We start from the raw sequence: 15,043 nt of genomic DNA, 5'->3' as shown, positions 1-15,043 counted from the left end.
CCTAGAATTTGTTTTTCATGTTCAAAAAGATTTTTCTCATACCCGCAGCGTATCAATGATATTAAGTAATATTCTAAAAGGTGTGGGAAAACTATTGTAGCTTTCCCACACCTTTTACTTTTCCATCTTTAATATTTACTTATTAATATATTATATATATATATATTATATTATTATAATTATAATTATATTATATAACTTTTTTTTTCTTTTTTTTTAATGAATTTTTTTTTATTTAGTTTGTTAATGTTAATTTTTTTTTATTTAGTTATCAGATTTTCATGATACGGATCCCGGGTTTAATGGGTTAACCTGATTTGACGAATTAATACGGAATTTTTTTTAATTATTTTTTTAATTTAGTTTAGTTTGTTAAAGTTAATTTTTTTTTTATTTAATTATCAGACTTTCATGACACGAATTCTGGACTTAACGAGTTATCTTGGTTTGATGGATTAACCCGGTTAATTCTGGGTAAACCCGTCATTTGTTTTCTATTTAGTTATCAAACTTTCATGACACGAATCCTAAGTTTTACGTGATAGCCTGGTTTAAAGAGTTAACTCAATTAATTCAATTTTTTTTTTCTTTTTCTTCATTATTTTTTTTCTTCTTGTTGATTTTTTTTCTTTGTTTTTTTAATTAATCTATTTAATTATCATATTTTTATGACATGACCTTATAGCTAGACCCACATCCAATATTCTTGGGTTTAGTGTTGCAGCTAAGCTCACTTAAACTTGGGTCATGCAAGTTTAATGTTATTATTAATATTATAAATATTATTCTTAGGTTAGGCGTTGTAGCCAAATCAAAAATTCTTGGGTATAGCTTTGCAGAAAAACCCAAGATTTTTAAATCTTAATTTTTTTTGATATTTTTTATGAAAAAAAATGACTCACGACATCGCGCGGGTCATATAACTAGTAATTACTAAAAGAGGTGCTAAATTGTTAAAATTGACCACACTAACGACTAGTTTGGATTCCATTAAATTTGAATGAGATGACAGCATATGAGTTTTTAGCTTAATAAGTATTTATGTACTCTTTTTTTTCCTAAAAAGATTTTGAATTCTTTGTAAAAAGTTAGCTGGCTACGTAAAACTTTGAGAATTTCAAGGAAATTTACTATAACTCTCAATTATATGATACAAGTAATTGGCGGTAAGACTAACGTAGTCCGTTTTTCAAGTAATAACGGTCTGGTCTACCAACAAACAAAACTGTAAAAATGGCGACGACACCCGCGTTTCTTTCCTCGTCCCTTCTAATTATCTATAACATTACAAGATCATCATCAAAATTATAGCTCTGACTCCAGCAGCAGCAGCTAAAATCCCAATTAGCAAGCAACCTCCAATCACTTCAGTCCATGAAATTCCTGGTACTCCAAATCCTCTGCTTCACTTCCTTTAAACTATGCAGTTACAATCTTGCTTCATTGGCCTCTTTCTCCTCCTCTCTTGTATTTCTGCATCTGGGTTTGGATCCATGGGCCCCATCTCCGCCGCATTTGGCGACCGTGCCTTCTTCTGCGCCATCGACGCTAGTGGCAAGCAAGATGTTATTTGTTGGATAAAGAATAACACTTTGCCACCATCATCATCCTCAGCTTCCACATCTGCTTATTTTAGTAATATTGGTCCCATAGCAGCTCTATCAGGCGGCGAAGGATTTCTTTGCGGAATCTTAGCTAATAACTCACAAGTATTCTGTTGGAGCTCAGTTTATTCAGGTCCAGATCTTGTTCCTTCAGTTTATAGGAGCACGGCATATTCTCATATTGCAGCGGGAAAGAATCATGTGTGCGCTATTAGAGGATCTTATTACTCTGATCATGATTCCGGCACGATTGATTGTTGGAATATTATCAACGGTGCTAATAACAGTTTAACTTCTGTACAGGGCACTGGTGTCTTTTATGACCAATCTATTAGTAATCTTGTGTTTGATAAGGTTGTTTCTGGTGAAGAGTTTAGTTGTGGTGGGGTTAGAGAAAGAGGGGTTGTTTGTTGGGGACCGAACAAAGATAGGTTCGGCGTTTCGAATTTCTCCGAGAATTACATGGTTTTAGCTTCAGGGAGGGATTCCGTTTGTGGGATTTTGGAGGGGTCTAATGATGTCAAATGTTGGGGCAATAGTTCTAATTCATATTCAACCCCTCCCGTTGGGACCCGTTTTGTGTCGCTAACTGCCGGAACTAGCCATTTCTGTGGGATTAGGGAGGATAATCATGCAGTCGAGTGTTGGGGAAGTTTCAATTCATCTTTAATTCCAAAGGGTGGTTCTGGGTTTATGGCGATTGCTTCGTCTGATTTCACGACATGTGGGATAAGGGAAGATGATTTGGTTATTGATTGCTGGTTTGCTAACGGGACTTTGCCACCAGATTACAGTCCTCCTCTGGAGTTGTGCAGCCCAGGGCTATGTAGTCCTCGTTCTTGCAGTGAAGGGGAGTTTGTTTTCAATGCAAGCATTCTAAATGAACCGGACTTGACAAGCTTGTGTGTTAGAAGGGACTTAAAGATTTGTTCTCCATGTGGGTCAAATTGTTCTGAAGGTTTTTTCTTATCTAGTCCTTGTACTGAGAATGCCGATAGAGTATGCACAGCTTGCTCTCTTTGCCAGAACAATTCTTGTTGGGATGTTTGTGGGTTGAAATCATCTAATGAGAAGCAGTGGCACAACTTGCGCAGATTAGCAATCATAACTGGGTCTTCTGCTTTGGGTTTCTTGTTGATATTAGTTAGCTGGTGTGTTCTTCCATGTTTATTCGCCAGCCAAAACGAAGAAAGAGCAAAGAATCAGTTTCATTCTTGTATCGGCAAACCAGAGCTGGAAGCTGACGTTGCTTCTGATTCTCACCCTCCTCCATCCATCACTCCTTGTCCTGGGAAGGCTCAAGTTTTCCGACTATCAGAGCTTAAAGATGTCACCAATGGATTCAGAGAGTTCAACGAGCTTGGTCGAGGAAGCTATGGTTTTGTTTATAAAGCAGTTCTAGCTGATGGGAGACAGGTTGCAGTCAAGAGGGCAAATGCTGCCACGATAATTCACTCTAATAGCAGGAATTTTGACATGGAATTGGAGGTCCTCTGCAACGTTCGGCATTGCAATATTGTGAACTTGTTAGGTTACTGCTCAGAAATGGGGGAAAGGCTGCTTGTCTACGAGTACATGCCCCATGGCACGCTTCATGATCACCTCCATGGTGGGCTTTCTCCTCTGAATTGGAGCCTTAGGTTGAAGATTTCAATGCAGGCTGCCAAGGGACTTGAGTACCTTCACAAGGAAGCAGAACCGCCAATTGTCCATCATAATGTCCAGACTTCAAACATCCTTTTGGATTCTGACTGGGGAGCACGAATCGCAGATTTTGGGCTTCTTTCAGCAAATGAGAAGGATCTTTGTGGAGATATGAAAAGTGATGTATACAACTTTGGAATTGTACTGCTAGAGATTCTTAGCGGAAGAAAAACCTATGATAGAGATTACACTCCACCAAATATTGTTGAGTGGGCTGTGCCATTAATTAAACAGGGCAAAGCAGCTGCCATAATTGATAGATATGTGACTTTTCCAAGAAATGTCGAGTCCCTACTTAAGGTTGCCGATATAGCAGAATTGGCTGTGAGGGAAAATCCTGACGAGCGACCTACTATGTTGGATGTGGCAACCTTTCTAGAGCAAATTGTGAAGGATGGATTGCTCTTGTAGTCTTCAGACAGGATCCTTAGATGTCGATTGAAATTGATACGAGGAAAGAGGTACCATTACCACACCTTCGGCACTGAGTACTGCTATACGGCTACTGTATACTTTTCTTGAGCATTTTTGTACATCACACGTTGTTTCAATGCCCCTCTTCCCATTCTTTCTTTGTTATCTTTATGTTCATTTATAGATTTGATCTCCAAGGAAGTTAAAACAATAAATTCGCCCATCTGAACACTGGACACCAATGCCTTGATTTATAGACTAGGACAAATTCATATGAATCAGCTGAAACTCAAATTCCAAGCCCAATAATTACATGAACAATAAAAACGAAACGTTTGCCAATGGAGTCTTAGTCAATGTTCCAATCAACCACCCTATGTCTAATAATCCTTTGGTGGTCCCCATGCTCGTATATATGCTTGGGAATCTAAATTTAGATCGATGTTCCCTCCTGTTTCAGTGATAAGGAATATTGCAAACTGCTAGCGATGAGAATTCTTGAATTTAGACCATCACTATTTGTTGAGTAATTACCCACGCCAACGTGCTTATGCAACCAGACCACTTATCTATCAATATGACCAGGAACAGACTTAGACTTGTAAGCTCTGAAACGTTTATCAAGCTGATGCAGAAGGAATTCGAGATTGTGGTGGTCTTGACAGCAGGAGACATAAAATATGGTCAGGTCCGCACCATATTAGCTTTCAGACACAGCTACTCTTTCTCTATCACTTAATTTTCTCTTATTCAGTCTAAATGTTTTCTCCAGGGCATTCTTAACGAATGCATCGATAAGAAATTGATTAACACGTGCATCTGAAAAGAGATTGATTAGTAAATGCACTATTATTATATGTGCAACTAGTCAGATAATATTGCATACTATTAGTAGTTTTCTGAAAGCAATTGTCATTGGCATGGCTGGATCTAAGTGCTCATTGGATGTTTTCGTGGGCTAAAGTTTATTGGAGAGGATCGAATTCCCATTATTGTCCTGAAGCACACTGTGGGGATCCATCTTTTTTGCAGAAAAGTTTCCATGATCATGCTGAGGAGTGATGATCTCATAAGCTTGAGCTAAAAGTTGTTGATACCAGATATTCAGAACTGGAGTTTGACTCCATCTGCTTAGAGTATGGCCAAGCATTTGTGAAACCTGCAAGAGTTAAAAAGGAAAAGAAGAAACTGAACCCTTATGATTATAATGGACAAATGGAATAGCTTTGTGAGAGATTACAGACAGTAGTAAAGGCTATTTTTTTTTTTTTTTAATAAGAGATGAGGATGCTGGTGTGGAGCACCTGGCTGCAGATGGAAGAGAGAGAAGAATCTGAGCCATTTAGATCACAAGGCCTGTTCAAACACGAAGGTGGTGCCAACTATTGTGAGCACTGAGCTCTGGTTTCAGACAGAAGGGAAGGGCCCCCACTCAAGGGACCTTTCATTCTAGTAAAGCATTTTCCAGAACTGATTGAACATGGCAGCTTTTCTATCAACTTGACATTGAATTATTCGAAGACCATTCTGCTCTAATCCAGAGGATATGTCCCATTTTAAGAACCATCTTTCTCTAGTCCCCCCCTCCTTTACTTAGTTGTATTTATATCTCTCTAATGGTGGAAAATAACTTGGTACAAGGATTGAAGGTTGTCTTTAGCTACATGTCACCATATCCTTTAAGAGGCTAAGAAAATCATATGGCTCTGCTTCAATCAAAATCATTGAAGCTCAGTAAATAATGAAACTTTATTTGTAATCAAAACTCAGGCAACTAAGGACTTTGTGCTTGTGTTAACATGATGAAGAGAAAGAGAAAGTAAAATCTCTTACAGTTCTTTGGCTTGGCCCGCAAATGTCTAGGAAAAGGTATGAGAGTGGTGAAGATGTTAAAGGATGGGGAGGGAGAAAAGTAAGTGCAAGCCATGACATAGACGTTGTTCTCTAGAAAATCCAGGTGTAGCGGTATGGAGAATCCAAAGTCATCCAAGCACTACCACGCATTTCAGTTTCAGAAAAGGAAAAGAACCTTTGCTTTATGATCCTAAGAAAAAAAAAGGGGGGGAAATTGCCAATTGCCAACCTCGTGTATTTCTCTTTCTATCTCCTTAAATCTTCTATGATACACTTTTAGGCTCACACGCATATCTCTGTAGCCTTCACCATATTACAGACAAAATATTGAAAGAAAGAGCCTTTCAGGTTAAGTGTTTCTCTGTAGTTTGTTTTTTGCATGCCAAAAATCCTGCTCAAAAGCTAGTTGGTTTTAAACAACGAAGAAAGGGAGGTATGGTGCGAACAATCCCTTAGAAACCAACTATATTGTCCCAGGATCTATTTATCCATGCTTTCCTCTTGCGATGCTCTTGCTCCTTGTGTTATGGTGCTTCCAAACAGCAGACACTTTCATGCCTCAGTATTTCGAGGTGGTGAACAATATTTATGAAATTTAACATATCTTTTCTGGTTTGAACTTTTGAAGTTGCAGCATATAATGCTCAGATATATTAATACAAATGCACTGTTTTTCTTGTCTAACAGAGACTAATTGAGCTCCGTTTGATCTCCAAGAAGCTTCATGTATCAATTCAGACTAAAATATGTGCCTGTGTGAGATCCCTGTGTGCCTGGCTCCCTGCATGCCATTTGCATAGCTCATCAGAACGTCGGTGGCCTTGGTGGATGGCGTGCAAGGATTCATGCATGCTGTGAGTTATTTACCAGAGAAGGGAACACTGTTACATTAATTGTACGTAGGAGTTCATGTCTGGTAAGATATGTATACATACGGTCGACCATATGTCGCTAGGATTTTTTTACCATCCCATAACGAAGTTTTTCTGTCTCAGTGAAGTGGTCTATGATTGAAGCCTCGTTAGGATGTCATGTTTAGAAAGCTTAACTGTGCCGTGCATTGAGGGAAACTAGGAAGCTGTAGACTTTTGGGTATGGTGTGCATCCTTTTTGACGGACAGAAACAAGAACTCATGTTCATGATGGAAAAGAGTCCAGCCTAAACTTAATAGTTTCACTTTCATACTGCCAGGTCACCAGCTTGATTTTGACACAACCCTAATCATCCACAGCAAGATAAATTTCCCTCTGTTCAACAGATTCAAATAATGGTCATCCACAATTCAATCATTAATTTAAAAGCTTTCATTAATTTGCAGTTCATGACATGTTGGGGGGTTTGACCTACCATGAAGCTTGCTCTTGTCTGCTATCTAGTAGTTTTTGTTTTTCAGGCAGATCTTGATGCTCTGACCAGACCCTCTCTATTTTGTCCCTCCTCCAAAGCATGAGGAGACAACAAAAAAAACATCTTCGCATGAAGAAAGCTGTTGGATTTGATAGAATTCAACAGAATACTGCCGTGCTTTTTTTACATTTATGCTGCAGCACACGAGATAAAGCGGTTTAAGGAAGCTCTTAGTATTCGTAGTTTCCTGCTGATTCATGCCCATTTCATACTCCTCTCTTTTATTTTACGATGGATCAATCAACCAATCTACACTAAACCTAAACCGCAATACACATGTATTTCACACAATAACAAGCTCAAACAAATATAAACCAACGACTACTCTACAGCATCTTTCAGTAAATTCAACATCGTGTTGAAGGGATTGTTCCTGTGGAACCACAAAAACCTTTCGTTTGACCACACAACACCCGCGTGATCCAATCAATTAATTAGAAATGAAAATTTTCTTTTCCTTTTTTTCCGGGGTTTATAGAACAAGAATTACCAAATAAAAAATACTGGAAATTTTGGTCTGTGTCCTCTGGTATGAGTGCTTCTGTCGTAGTCTAATATCCATCAGATGAGAAAGAAGCCCTGGTTGTGAAATTTGAATATCTTTGATATCATTTTCGTTGGTCAACATTTTAACTGTGGTAGACATTCGTGGGCGGAGCTTGGCAGTTTCTTGCAGCAAAGGTTTCCTGGCGATCATTGTTCCATATCCTCGGATTTTTTATTTAGAGTAAATGGTAAACTGCCTTGCATATTACTGTTAGCTGAGATATGAACTGAGTTACGTAATTCAAATGCCCAAGAATTTTTTTTACTTCTTTCCCTGTTCTAGGCTATTCTTATCCAGAACAACTTGCTCAGTAGAGTCCCGGTCTTTCAAAGTATTTGCTCAATTTTAGTATTCCCTCATATCGGACTCAACTGCCCTTCCTACTTCTCTTTATGAATCATCTCGGGCTTTGTATTGAGCTCTTAAGCTTCTTTTTTCTTTAATAATATGATTAGTCAATTTATTTTTCTCCTTTTCAACTTCAAGTCTTATTTTGTTGTGATCTTTCTCTTTTTTTTAAAGAAGCTATTAATTTCTTGTCAGTACGTTTTCTACCTTCAAAGGTCTTTTTCAAAGTCACAAACTTTTTTTCCAGCATCGCGTGTTTGTTCATCAGGTCATCATACTTGATCATTCTTTCTTTCTACTATTCCTGGATTCCATGCACAATTTCCTTAGTTTGCTTATCCATCTTTTGGTGGTTCTTTCCTTACTCCAAATCCTGTATTAATTCAGCTATCCGCTCAACCTTTTCTCTCAACTATTGGTTTAGAAAGGCCTTCATCTTTTTCTCTTTTAAAAGTTGGTTTTCTAAGAAATTTTGTTGACTCTTCCTGTTACTAAATTTTAAGCTTATCTAACTCATCTTACAAATCTTCTTTGTTATTTACCCTTTTTCTCTTGGGTTATGTGATGAAGGATCTTTTTGACTGATATTTGACTTTGCATTCTAATGTTTCTGAGCACCCTAGATAATTCATCATTTCTCCACACTAAGTAATTAGGGCTGGTTGAGGATTCTTTTTGTTGTTCCTCTCTTTAGAATAAAACAAGTTGCCCCCAATCACATATGATAGTGTGATTGGCATCTTTGAACAAATTGTTATACTTGGCTAATCCCTAGCTATCAACGAGGGTGAGTAACTGATGTAACTAGTCAAACCAATTAGTGAGACCCATGCTTTATCACCACAACTCATAAGATAAGATGAATTGCTTACCCAAAGGGCTTTCCACCTGAAATTACTCTAATAAAGTGCTTGATAATTTTTTACCCATCATTTCTAATTTAAGTTGTTTCATTCCTCACTCAAAATCATCATGAGGGGTTTCAAGTTGAACCACCAAAAAATTATTGAAAACTTTTCTTAATGTCTCTAAATGACTGACTATCCATATATAATATAGAACACAACATCACGTTGCTCCCTTTCCATGCAATTTACAATGGTTTAGGGATAAAAGAGTTTCAACCAATAAAGCCGAGGTGGGGTTATTCTTTGTCATTCATATTCAACTAAGACGTTGACAGCTTCAATACTGATGACCCCAACAACTTCTGAAGGAAACAAAACTAACTCGAAGATGGAAAAAGCAACTACTTAGTATATCTCTTCTCCTAGCTTTCCCTTATCTTTATCTGCCTTTATTTTATTCTCCATTAACTTCCACTTAAATTCTCCATTAAACATCTTGTACTGATCAACTTGGTCTAGATGCAATAATTTTACAACAATGGTAGTTGTGTTCTCGATTCTTTGTCTGAAATATACTTGGTGAGGGTCATTTAGGAAGTTAAGAATCTGGGCACACTTTTTGATGGTAGAGGTCATGTCAATATCTCTAAAAGTGACATATCTATAACTCGGATTCCAGAAATGCATTAAGGCCTTACTTGTAGAAATCTAAACTGAGATCCTTATTAGGTGGGCAATTCTCCTATACTTTCTCTTAAACAAAGTCTCATCTACATATCCTAAGACTGCCATAAGCTTCTTTATATTATCCATGTAGTAATGTATTTTGGTCATGTATAGTAATTCCCCGACCTTGATCCTTAGGCAAAATCCCCTTCAACTAGATGCATCATCTTAAATCTTTCCCCATACTCGAAAAAAGTCATGGAAGTCATGGTCTTAGCTAACAAATAACCCTGTAAAGTGTAGGATTTTAATCAAGTTTGACCAATTACAAAACGGATTATTAAGGAGTCCATACCTTAAAGGTAGGTTCTAGGTTATTACATGAGGGGTAAGCTCACTACCTGGTCTTAAAAAAGTCTATGATATGCCCAATGATCACCTTTCATGAAGGCGGTGTAGGGGTTTACAAGGAATAGTTAAGGCATAGTGTAACCATTATTATTGAGTAAATGCTCGGCTCATAATTAGATTTCTTATGAATCTGAACTCCGACTGAAAGTTATGAAACAGATCGCTACTCTCCACTTAACCTAGAATTGAGTTTATTCAAAAAATAAAAATGCATGAAGGCATTAATTCATACCCGATGTACTTATGCATGAGTAGTATATAAACATGCATGCTAAAGCAATAAAAATAAATATGAAAAAATTAAATTAAACAAACCAACAAAAATAAATAGACAAACAATCAAAGCTCAGTCTAACTAATTTTTTCTTTACTATGTGAGATTCATGAAATACTTTGTTTAAATTCACTGTCATTGGGTTGTATCTCTTTTTTTATTGCTACGTTATAAAATCCTTCATGTTGTTTATTCTTTATTGTTCACTATCATTAGTAAGTTTATGAATGTTCTCTAATATTGTGTTTGTAATGTTTGTATGAGGTCTTAAAAAATTGCATTCTATGTTTCAGGGTAGGTCTCTTTGAGTTAGTTAAGTTTAAACCTCAACCATAACATCTAGTTTTAGACATACATGTGCCAATGTTCACACTTATAAGTTATACTATAAATGTTAGGACTTTCTACCAATTAAAGTATTGAACTTTAAATATCTTAAACCTCTTATAGTTGGAATTGCTATATATCTAGTTTGAGCATGTTATCATTTGACATTTCCCCTCTATATGTTGTTTTCTTACAATATCCATACTATTACCCCATTCATATTGTTTAGACTTATGATGAATTATAAATGGATTCTTATGTGTGTTTGTAACTATTATGTTTTGTATATATTTGAAAGTTGCAATATAGGTTTTAGGTTAGCTTCTCTTTAAGTTAATTAATTCTAAAACCCAGTTAAAACGAGTATTTTAAAAGACCTATCTATTCCTTAAGTTGTCTATTTTTTAATATTTTTTTACATTGTGGTTGAAACGTTGTAATCTTGCATCTTGGTTTTGTTATATTCTTGACCATTTTAACACAATCATTGTCAACTGTAATTTGATATTTTCTTTTATATGGATGCGAATCTTTTCAAACAATATGTGTTTTGGCATTCCTTTTTGTTTTCTAGTGAAAAATCAAGACTCATTCATATATATATATAATATTCATATTGGCTTTGTAGCTTGTTTACAAAGCCTATTAAGGGTTTAACCCATTTTAAAAGATCATAATTCCAAGCTTTTCACTTACACTTTCTTTATTAAATCATGCTTGCTTAACTTTTAAAGAAAGTTTTTACATTCTAAACTTGTCACTAACATTTCCTTTTTAAATCATGTTTTTTTTTAACTCTTTTTCATTTTTTGTTTGATATTTACCTTCAATGTTCAATGTAAATAAACTTAGAGCAAGTTGTCATCTTGAATGTTGATGGGGAATAACACCTTTCTCTTGTATCTCAGTTTTCAAAGACCAAACATCTTCTTTAAAATGCATAAAGCCTTTAAGAGTGTGTTTGGTATTGCGGTAGCTATTGTGGTTGTGGTTTGAAAAAAGTTATTTTATAAAAAGTACTTTTAATTGAGGTTGGTTTGAAAAAATAGGTGTTTGGTTAAAACTGTGGTTAAAATTTAGGTTGAACAAAAAGTAGTTTAATGTATTTGGTTAAGAATGCTTTTGAAATTAAGGTTATAAAATAATTTTTAAAAATATATATTAATATTGATGGTTTTTAATTTAAATGTTGTAGATTTAACTATTGCTATTAGTTCATGAAATAAATAATAGTTTATATAAAATATTTTTTTTTATTATTCCATTAAACCATCTACAATTCCATTACGTACAAAATTCATCTGACAAGAACTACAATTTTCATAATTTTTTGAGCGTGCAATAAAATTAGATAAAATATTATCAGGAATAAAATTGATTTGATATTACAATGCGAGTGAATTTAATTCACTCTACACTAGTTTTTCAGGAGAAAAAATATTGTTTACATGACAATGTGAGTAAATTTAATTCATTCTAAACTAGTTTTTTTTTTTAAAAAAAATATATACAAAAAATAAACACACTAAAAAAAAACATGTTCACGTGAACAGTGCAACCAATGCAAGTGAATTGCATTGTGCATGTGAACAGTGCAATTCACTTGTATTGTGCACGTAAATGCTAAAATTCAAAAAGCAGCCAAGAGCTGCTTCGCCAAAATCGCGTGCAAAACGTGAATTATCATGGGCCCCTCCAAAATTAAATTGTGTTTTTTACGTAACCAAACATAATGTTTGCTATGGTTGCTTCAAACGTAGAAGCAACCACGCAAACAAACGGCCTCTAAGTCAAGTGTCCATTAATGGTTTTTTGGTGTAAATAAACTTTCATCGGTCATTTCATTTTTTTTAACCAATTGAGAGAATTAAGTAAGTATATCCAATTCTATTAATATCAATAAATGGCTTCTAAGTGTTCATTTATCATTATTAGTCGTTACACTTTAGTGTCAATTGATAATATTAAGTTAGTCTTTCCTAAGTGAGTTGCATTCTCATGCAAATTAATGATCATGTGATAATAGTATAGAATCTTGGATTCTAAACTAGTTGTCCACTAACATTGATTATGCATAGAAGAATCTTCTCTAATTAGTATGTATGGCTATTGATTGGGGGTAATACTATAAAAAAATGAATAATAAAGTGTGATTGTTAAATCAATAACACATTTCGAGATAAATGAATTCTCATAGGTTGGTATCCTTAACTTTGAGTTTAGTAAAGGACATTTAATACATCTAGATCTTGTGTTCCAAGTAAATGAATTGGTAATAATCACTACTTTGGCATCCGAGTCTGGAGTATAAAATATCATTCAACAAAAAATGAGTGATATTCTATTATAGGATAAATGAGCTTTATATGTCATTGTACATGGACTTTGAGTGGATAAATATATGTTTAGCACCATACTTTCTAGGTTTTGGGCTGGGTCGATTAAGCCCTATATAGACCGATTTTGTTATTCAATGATGTTACATGAAAAGAACGTATCTGGTTACATGTTTTGATCTAAAGTAACTAGTGTCTTAGAGATGTCAATTCACTAATTATTGTTAGATTGAATGAACCTTCACCGATCATCATTATAGTAGTAATCGGGAGTGGTAAATGACCTAGACTTTAGAAATGATAGGTTTTGTCCCAATCAACTACCTTTTAGTCTAATCCCTTATATAATATCCATTTTTAATCATAGGTGATAATATATTTTCTTTAGCATAACTAGCCATTTGCCCAAAATTATAAAAGATTAGTTAGGGTTCCTAGTACTATAATACTAGGTGGTGACTCTTTTACATCTTATTCCCTCTTCAAACCTCCCCCCCTCTCTTTGTACAGAAGCTTAGAAAAAAAAATGTTTGTCATGATGTCGGGTGTAACAATAAGAATTTCAAGCCTCTATAAAATAGTTTCTATAATGTATTGAATAGTTTTAAGACTATACCTAAACGTCAATAAAGGTTTTAATGATTAGAAATTTGTTATGATATGTATCCAAGGCATATATAAAGAATGCAAGACACATTTTAAAATTTAGGTATAATTTTTATATCGCATTTGTAAAACTAATAACTCCATTATAATTTTTAAGAGGAATGTTTGTACCTTTGTTTCTAGTGATGCCAAGAGAGGTTCTTTAGTGAATGTCATCCAACTAGATGAGCGACACAGTAGAAGAATAAATGGGTGATTAAAAAGCCAACACTTTAGGAAGTGAATCCACCATCATATTTTTTTTCATCATAGCTAAAGTCTACACTTTATTGGATCGATGTGGTGGTTAACCAAGTTATTAAAGTCTAATGAGTGAGGATGCTACCGCTCTAAGAGGACAAGATAAATTTCAAGTACAATTACTACCATAGATATATGGGGCACTCGATGAAAGATTGTTATCACCTACAATTTTTATTTTATGACAAGCTCAATAATAGTAAGGGAATCCCTTATCATACCAAATAAACATTGTAATGGCTAAGTGAATGTTATAATTTTTTATGACCTAGTTGAGTCGGGAAAGAAGAGTTTGGCATGTAATTCTACTAGGTTGCTCTTAGTCACACCATACTTTATAGGAAAAAGAAAAAAAGATATTAATACCCATATTGCTTTGTCTTTGTTATAAACTTTAAATTTTCACAACTTTGTCAATGCTTTAGGCTTTAACCAAAAAACAAACAATTATAACAAGCATTTTCAAGATATATAAAGGAAAATATAGCAAGTGTTTTGCTAGTAACTATCTATTGGAATAAGTGGCAAGGAACTGTGAGAATGGCATGCTTTTTACCAATATGATTAATGTGTCAATAATATGGTGGATAGTAAGGTAAATGATTTTCCCATTTATAGGATCTTTATTGATAATGATTTATTTTTTAATCTTATATCACCATATCACATTATGAGATACATGATTATAGGTGTACAAATCAGGTTATATAACAAATAGATATATTCTAATGGTCACAAACAAATGATGAACAAAGAGGGGTATGTATGTTAGAATAACCTATCATTATTATTGACATTCTACTCGTTAATTAGGAAACATATATAATTGTAAGGGGATCAATCCACACAATATTGGCATCCTACTTGCTAGTTAGGAATCAGAATATTATATGCACATAGGTTAACTACTCTCTGTTAGCATGGAGTAACTAACTACCATTTGTCAGTTTGAAGTTTCTAACATCTAAATGGGGTAACAAGAATCATGAGCTCAAATGAATAAATAACAGGAATATAATGTTCATGGTTTATAATCAACATTCACAATGCAAGCATGGTCACATTTGAACAAATATAAAGGATATATAGACCATGTTTGAATCAAACAAGCATATGATGAATATTTAAGAAGAAAACATAATAATAATAATAACAACAACTAATCAAGCTTATATAATCAACAATAGCAATAATAGTCATCATTTCATACCAATATATAATGCATAATAGAAATTATCCCATTTATTTAGAAAAACATAAGCAAATCGAACAAAAAACTCGAAACCGAGACAAACAAATCATTGGGGTTTGACCATAGCAATATCAGCAGAACCTAAATGAATAAATAGGAGATACTCAAAACAAAAACAAAAAAAATTAAAGAAGAAGTCTAACA

General features: G+C 34.6%; 1 protein-coding gene across 1 annotated transcript; it reads left to right on the top strand.

Annotated features, from left to right (window-relative positions):
* The first annotated feature begins 1,200 nt into the window (after window positions 1–1,200).
* Window positions 1,201–4,982, top strand: LOC118045936 (serine/threonine-protein kinase-like protein CCR1). The gene is made up of 2 exons (XM_035054694.2): window positions 1,201–3,769; window positions 4,755–4,982. The coding sequence occupies exon 1, from the start codon at window positions 1,422–1,424 to the stop codon at window positions 3,717–3,719; it is 2,298 nt and encodes a 765-aa protein (XP_034910585.1). The 5' UTR covers window positions 1,201–1,421; the 3' UTR covers window positions 3,720–3,769; window positions 4,755–4,982.
* Window positions 4,983–15,043: the final 10,061 nt, after the last annotated feature.

The sequence above is a fragment of the Populus alba genome, chromosome 16 (assembly GCF_005239225.2).
Source record: "Populus alba chromosome 16, ASM523922v2, whole genome shotgun sequence".
Lineage (NCBI taxonomy): Eukaryota > Viridiplantae > Streptophyta > Magnoliopsida > Malpighiales > Salicaceae > Populus > Populus alba.
This window is presented reverse-complemented; position numbering and strand designations above follow the sequence as displayed.

Excerpts from the sequence above, each read along its gene's own strand:
- LOC118045936 (XM_035054694.2), top strand. The coding sequence starts at position 1,422 with ATGCAGTTACAATCTTGCTTCATTGGCCTCTTTCTCCTCCTCTCTTGT.